This window comes from Austrofundulus limnaeus, unplaced genomic scaffold (assembly GCF_001266775.1).
Source record: "Austrofundulus limnaeus strain Quisiro unplaced genomic scaffold, Austrofundulus_limnaeus-1.0 Scaffold6, whole genome shotgun sequence".
Classification (NCBI taxonomy): domain Eukaryota; kingdom Metazoa; phylum Chordata; class Actinopteri; order Cyprinodontiformes; family Rivulidae; genus Austrofundulus; species Austrofundulus limnaeus.
The window spans coordinates 694,865-702,530 of record NW_013952408.1 but is presented as its reverse complement, the minus strand read 5'-3'; the positions used below and the strand labels follow the sequence as shown (position 1 = coordinate 702,530).

The following is a 7,666-nucleotide window of genomic DNA, read 5'->3' as shown; positions in this document are numbered from 1 at the left end:
GGTTGTTACCAACATCTGGTGAAAATTTCATGTCATTAGCACCTCTAGTAATATATTTACTGAGAAAAATGGTGACGTGTTCAATACTTATTTTACCTGCTGTAAATATTTGGTCTGAATCCTAATTTTATGTAATTTTTATGAGGAATTGTTCATTTCATTGTGAAGAGGAAATCTCAAATAGTATTTGAATATTGACGTTTTCCAGCTGGAAAGAAACAAAAACGTATAGCTCACAGGGAAAAATCTAAAAATAAAAAGGCGTTTTTCCTCAAAATCAAGTTTTTTGTTGCTGCTGTTCAAAAAAGTGCTTCAATTTTTTTTTATTTCACACAGCTCATTCAAATGAAGCATTGATAAGGTATTTATTTGTTATTTTGACAAAATGTAAATTTTGTCTTTTAATCAAAAAGTTATATTTGCCTATTTCTCCATATACCACTTTTAGACTTAATCCTCGTTTCAGTGGGTCACATATTTGATTTTAAACATTATTCATTTAGACTTGTAGTCAGTACTTGGGTGTTTCATCAGTTCATAGACATTTGCTTCACCTTGTAATCATTTTTTGCCCTCTAACTTCACCACAAAGCCTCCAYGTCTTAGTCATCACAAATGATCCAAGTATTCTCCTAGTATCATTGCCCTGCCTTGTCCGTAGGGCACTGATATTGTTTGCATATGCMGCGCTCATACCAGAGTAGCTGAAGTGTGTAAATTCTCACTTCCATTATTCATGAACACGCCACTTTAATAGAATTACCTTGTGTAATCATCTAACATCCCCCACCCTCCCTGTTTTTAAATACTTCTCAGTCTGACCTGAAATGTGTCCAGGATGCCAAAGGAGGCTCATTTTACAGAGACCACTGTCCTGTTTTAGGTAAGTAAGCCAGTGATGTGTGTCTATCGTCACTATTGCACCAATTCTCTCACCTCTTGTTCTGGCGCAGTGAATTCAAGGGCATTAGGGGAATTTTTGCTTTCAGTTACACGTTTTCTACCACTAGATGTCAGCACCATATAATCACTTGGTCACCAAAATGTGAGACCTACTCAGGTTTAGTATTCTGGGGATTTCAGAAAAAAAATCATTCATTTCATGATTATTATGGATAGTATGAGGTTTAATGTTTTCTCTGTATGCAGTAGTAATGCAGTACATCAAATGTCACTCTGCCGTTCTGTTTAAGGTCACAAACTCTACAGTTCTCTGTGCAAACTGCTTTACGACGCAGCTCTTTTATCGATAAATCTTAAGTTACCTTTATCTCCCAGGTGAGCAGAATGGCAACAGAAATCCTGGTGGTCTTCAAATAGGCGACCTGGTCAACATTGATCTGGATCTTGAGATTGTTCAGTCCCTTCAGCACGGCCATGGGGGGTGGACTGACGGCATGTTCGAGACCCTCACCACCACAGGCACAGTGTGTGGCATCGATGAGGACCATGAYATTGTGGTTCAGTACCCCAGTGGGAACAGGTAAGCACAGGCGGACTTAGATCTGCTTGAATCTGCTGACTCCAGCTAATACATGTGCATCATGCTGTAACACCATACATGCATGCATGCATTGACCTTTATGGATCCACCTTCACTTAAAATTGTTCTCTGGAATTAACCTGAAGATTAAACTAAAATTCATGAAGTTTAAGAGATGATACTGTGAAATAATTTGTAATGACATTTATATTTAAAGTGGATAATTATAAAATAAAGATTTTATAGTTGTTAACAGGAGTCTGAAAATTTAAATTACTAATGTACATAAAAAATATACATATAGTTGTATGGTCTGAATGGATTACAATTAGTGTCACTTCTCATAACCCTGTTTTATTATAATAAACTCCGTCTCCCTTTTGATCTGTGAGTGACCGTGTCTTTGCTGCAAATACTGTCTCCACAGATGGACGTTCAACCCAGCAGTGCTGACAAAGGCTAATGTAGTGCGCAGCGGTGAAGTTGCAGCCGGTGCAGAAGGGGGAAGTTCCCAGTTTCACGTGGGAGACTTGGTTCAAATCTGCTACGACATCGACCGCATCAAACTGCTGCAACGAGGCCACGGAGAGTGGGCTGAAGCAATGCTGCCCGTAAGCTTCAGAAATGTTCAYGCAGAAGGACAAATCCTGTTAGATTTTGTGCAAGTGACAAAATTATAGGAGTTTTTTACGACTAAATAACGCGAGGTGACATAATCTCTCTCGTAAATTTATTTTTATTAATATTTTTYACAGCTCAGTTTGACTGTTTTTATAATATGAGGTTTATTCACTGTTTGCCCTGATTTGCCACATGTTTTGTAAAACCCATCTTCGTAAGTATGCCACTTGTCCTTTTCAAACGGTCTCCTCTCAGGAGCTACTGAGCCGTAAAACCCCGAGATGGGTTGTAGCTTTGATCACTAACCACGGCTGTTTGTCGCCCGCTGCTTCTCCTTTTGCAGCAGTCCCGGTTATTGATGACATCCTTGAGGACAACCCGACTCGGCTCAATAGAATCAGAGTGCAGCTCTCCCATATAGCCAGGATCGGGATGGTATAATTCATAATTGGACGATTATACCCCATCCTCGGTGTACTGCTTGTATAGATGAGGAATAGCGTATCACAAAGATGCTTGTCCTTTTATTTTCATCGTCTTCTTGTGTCCATATAATGATGAGAACGCAGTTTGATGTTTAAATATGTCATTATTTTTTTCTGCTGTGTTGTCTACTAACAGACTCGTGTTACACACAGCTTTCATAAATAGCCATAAGTCGACAACCTTCAAATACTAATGAGTTTGTCACAACATTTCTAAACAGACCCTGGGCAAGGTAGGCCGCGTGCAGCAGATCTACTCTGACAGTGACCTGAAGGTTGAGGTGTGTGGGACTTCCTGGACGTACAACCCTGCTGCTGTCACAAAGATAGCTCCGTCTGGCTCTGCTGTCAGCAATGCCTCTGGAGGTACTTGTGAACAAGCTTCACGGACGCTCTGAGAGTATCATATTAGCTTTTTGTCCTCACTGCTCCCCCCCTTTTTTTTGGCACCTACATAAAATCAATCTCTGTTTCCTCATGTTTTCCCAGAGCGTTTGTCTCAGTTATTGAAGAAGCTTTTTGAGACACAAGAGTCCGGGGACATCAACGAGGAGCTGGTCAAAGCCGCAGCCAACGGAGACCTAGCCAAAGTGGAGGACATTCTTAAGAGGCCTGACGTGGATGTGAGTGCTGCAGCCTGTTTTATTTCTTTTTTGTTTAAGCATCTAATGGATTTTTAATGCACTTTTTGCTGAAGACCAAATCACGTTATCATTAAACATGCCTATTAGATTGTGATTATATTTATGATTGGGGCTGAAACACTGCTGGCTGCTCTCTGCTTTCTCAGTCTATCTGAAAGGTTGACTTTCTCCCAGGATAGGGCGATGAGATCCTCCCACCCATGCTTCTCTCTCTTAATCTGAAAAACATTAAGGCTGGCCCAGAGGAGGCACCAATGAGCTCTGGTGTGCAATGCAGCACAGACCCTGATCCACTCTCAGTTACACATGGGAGAACTACAAATCCCATATAGTTGCAGATAATGTTTTGATGCAGGCCATAGGCCATGGAAAACACTTCTTTGCCACTAGAAAGAAACTCTGTGCCTCTTAGAGATTATTAAAAATCCTTACGTAAAGTCTGCAACACTGTCTTCAGTCAGAGCAGGAAAGTGAATGAGCGTGTGTGTCATTGGTGAATGCTGGCCAGATGCCCTGTTGGCTTTCAGTGGAATTATTTGCTTAAAGCTGAGCACACTGAGTCTGGCCAAGTGATCCGGCTGCCAGGACAAGAGATGTCTCGAGACTCCCAAAGGAGTCCACATTAATATTGATGCTTTCAGTTTTTGCAGTGCTGCAGTTGGTGATGAAAGATGCACACTCAGTTGTGCAGGTCCAGCACATGCAAACACACTTATAAACCTCTCCATCTGCATCCTACCTCTTATAGATCTACATCAAACCTTCGTATTAAACGCACTCCTGTTTTCGTGGTTCTCGATGTGATTTCAGGTAAACGGTCAATGTGCTGGACACACTGCTATGCAGGCAGCCAGTCAGAACGGTCACGTGGATGTTTTAAAGCTGCTGCTTAAACACAGCGTGGACCTAGAGGCTGAGGTTAGTAGAATATATAATAAAAAAATAAAATAAAAAAAAATCATTGACCCTGTCTGGGCAAACAAATGCAGCCTAAATCTTTGAATCAAAGCTGATGTGCATTTTTCTTTAGGACAAAGATGGAGACCGTGCAGTGCACCATGCAGCKTTTGGTGATGAAGGTTCTGTCATTGAGGTGCTGCATAGGGGTGGTGCTGACCTGAATGCCAGAAACAAGCGAAGGCAAACTCCATTGCACATAGCAGTCAACAAGGGCCATCTACAGGTGGTTAAAACCTTGCTGGACTTTGGCTGCCACCCCAGTCTTCAGGTATTTATCTCTCTTGCTCTTGTTGTTGTTTTTTGCAAGGTTTGGCATCATTTTCTAACAGCGCAGCAGCGATTAAAAAACATGGTTCACACATTGGTAAATAACATGAGATTTCCTTTCAGGATTCAGAGGGAGACACACCTCTGCACGATGCTATTAGCAAGAAGAGAGATGACATGTTGTCAGTGCTGCTGGAGGCCGGTGCAGACGTCACGATCACAAACAACAACGGCTTCAACGCCTTGCATCATGCTGCCCTGCGAGGAAACCCCAGGTATGTGACACTGCGCCGCTTCTAATAGCTGTCACACATTTAGTTATTCTGAGTAATCAGGTCATGTTTAAGTCGACTCTCAGGAGGCTGTAATGCTACCAGAATGGTCATAATAAAGCCCGGTTTTGTAAAAAAAATCTTAAAATGAATAAAAACATTTTCTTATTCTCGATGATTTCATAACTGGTGGTTATGAAGGAAAATTAATCCTACGCTGTTTTGGTTCTAACTTGAGGGTATTTTATTATATTTAACCATGATAATTTATTAATGTATCATTCAATGAACATGATTTGTGGCACAAACATTAAAATCACATCCYCGCAATAAAGGAATCAAGCTTTGTACAAACCTATAAGGGACATTTCTAACCAACAGAGTTGATGCTGTGAGAGGAGCTGAAGGCTTGGCAGATTTGCTAATTTGTTATTTAATCATCCTCTTTTGGATTGAAAGATGTGGGCTTACCACAAATGATGTTTAAACTAGGAGATACTCTAGCCTTAGTTTCTGATGTAAGCAGATTTTGATAATTTGGCTGCTGACCTTGTTGAGCCTGTGCTGTTTGCTGAAAAGGTCAGTTTTGGGTCCTGTTTTTTTCAGACATGTTATGTAATTAACCAAAAACTTCAGGCAGAAATTTCCTCTACAAATTGCACTGAAGTTTTAAAAGTTGCTCCATAGTTTGCTTCCTTGCTGAAGACGTTTTGTTTGTTACCTCATTTGATTTAATTTAAGTTGTTTTTTTAAGACGGTCTCTATCTATTCAACAGATGGTAGTGTCTTTTAAGCTGACATTAGAGTTGTTAATAGCYTTTAAAGTTAATTTGTTGTTTCCTTTTACTGTTGTCATACGGCTTGAGATTGCTGGTCTGCACAACAGCGTTTTGTCTTGTTCCGGAGCCAGTTGTTTCTGGTCAGTGGGTTTTTGTTCCACTCTGTTTTTAACTTGTGACACAAACAGGAACATGTAAAGATTGCCAAAAGAGGAAACTGTCGGATTGACTACTCAAGGTAAAGTCACACACTTGATAAGTTAAAAGAGTTAAAGTATTTTAAAGACATCTGTATTTAGTAGAAAAGGTTACAGCTGACAATGTTAGGGGTGTCTCAATACAACTTTTCACTTTCGATACAATACTGATGTTGCAGCTTTGAGTATTGGCTGACAATGAGATTCACCTGATATGATATCAGTACGAATCATACACTTCACCTATTTTGAAAATCTCCAAGTCAAACAGTGAACAATAGTAGGTTTGAGAAAAACAGACCCATTTATTATTAACCAATGGAAACATAAGAATGTTATACAGTACTTTTAAAGTGTGAAATTACAATTGAAAGCCACTGCAGTTATTTATTTATTTTTTTTACTTTCACTGCCATCCTGGTGCTGCTATATGGTGGCAACAACTGAAGGCGGGGACAAAACAAAATCCCACAATATTTTCCAATGTCCAACTGTTCAAAGTTGAGTCCACAGCTCCAATTTTACTGACTTTGCCCAAAACAATGTGATCATTGCTCTTAGTCTTCACTTAAACAAGAGTGTAAACAAACTAAAATCACTCTAATAACAAGAGCAATGAACAAATAGTAATAATTAGTCATTTATTTAAATCGATGGCTACCATTCTTACTGCTGCATCTCCGCTTTCTGCAGTCCGAGCATGATGTGGAGATTAGCCTCTTGCTCTCAACACTCGCGCAGGGAGCACAGAGGAACTTAGCTGTTGTTGCTGCCAGGGTGGGGAGTTGAGCTTGGTTGTYTTTCCAATATAAAACTTCCACGGTTCTGTGCTACCACCAAAAACTTGTGCATGACACATTTTGCACTTAGCTGCAACGTTGTTTTTGGACTTTAATGAAGAGTGCTGCCGACATCACTCCTACACCTTGCTACTTTGTTAGCACAGAGTATTGTGATCGCATGCATGCTGGATCCAAGTGCTACTGGATAGAAATGCTGCAGGGGTCTACTAGAATGGACAGCTTGTATCTGAGTTTGTGTATCGGAGATTATCGATGCAGGCCGATATGATCCGATATCAGTATCAGATCAGGACACCCCAAGTCAATGTGTTTTTTGCTGTAGGTGTTTATTTGTTTGGGCATCTGCTTGTTTATCACAGACTAAAAGTCAATCTACTATTTCTGGACCCCACCCCACCCCCCTCCCCCTTTAACATAAGGACAAGTGGAATTAAGGTCAGGGGACAGTGGGTCACCTGTCACAAGCCAGGACAGATCCAACCCTCCACATCTGGTACACTGCAGAATAACTCATCCAGAGCTTGTATAGCTTTGGAAGAGGTTTCAACTGCATCCATCAGTTTGTTAAAACCACTTTAGACATTAATAATTACTATGTTAACACAAAGAACTTGTCAAAGCTGAAATGCGTTAATTTATTATCCACGCTAATGTTGAAGTTTCAGATACAAATAGCAATCTGATCCCTTGAAATAAATGATTCCAGATTTTGAGATCTGAGTCTATGAATAAATATCTGTCATCAGACGAGGTTAATTTAACGGTTTAAATTTATATAAAAATTTATATTATAAAATTAGAATACTCACTTAAGATATTTTGATCTAAAAGAAAATAAGTAAATTGCAATTCTTCTGCAGTGCTGATAATTGCACAGCTTTGGAACAAAATGAACCAAACAAGTAAACATACTTAAGGAATGTTGCCGAATAGCAGAATTGCGGGGGAGAAGTCATTTGCATTGTAGATATTTGAAAGCAAAGGGTGCATAATTTGTATGTGTAAACTAGATTTTAGAATATACAGTAGAAAGCAGGCATACTGTAGGATTCATTGATTTACAGGCAAAAAGTGCTGGAGTACAGCATTTTCTGTATCGGGGCCTCGTGTGTGTGTGTGTGTGTGTGTGTGTGTGTGTGTGTGTGTGTGTGTGTG

General features: G+C 40.0%; 1 protein-coding gene across 6 annotated transcripts in view; it reads left to right on the top strand.

Moving 5' to 3' along the window:
• mib1 (MIB E3 ubiquitin protein ligase 1) overlaps nucleotides 1–7,666 on the top strand; it is a 55,213-nt gene that overhangs the window by 9,347 nt on the left and 38,200 nt on the right. For all 6 annotated transcript variants that reach the window (XM_014029349.1, XM_014029341.1, XM_014029332.1 and 3 more), the window contains exons 5-12: nucleotides 817–883; nucleotides 1,279–1,483; nucleotides 1,911–2,094; nucleotides 2,811–2,955; nucleotides 3,079–3,212; nucleotides 4,044–4,151; nucleotides 4,264–4,461; nucleotides 4,584–4,735. In XM_014029349.1, the coding sequence (XP_013884803.1) occupies nucleotides 817–883; nucleotides 1,279–1,483; nucleotides 1,911–2,094; nucleotides 2,811–2,955; nucleotides 3,079–3,212; nucleotides 4,044–4,151; nucleotides 4,264–4,461; nucleotides 4,584–4,735 (1,193 nt within the window). The remainder of the gene's footprint in view (nucleotides 1–816; nucleotides 884–1,278; nucleotides 1,484–1,910; nucleotides 2,095–2,810; nucleotides 2,956–3,078; nucleotides 3,213–4,043; nucleotides 4,152–4,263; nucleotides 4,462–4,583; nucleotides 4,736–7,666) is intronic.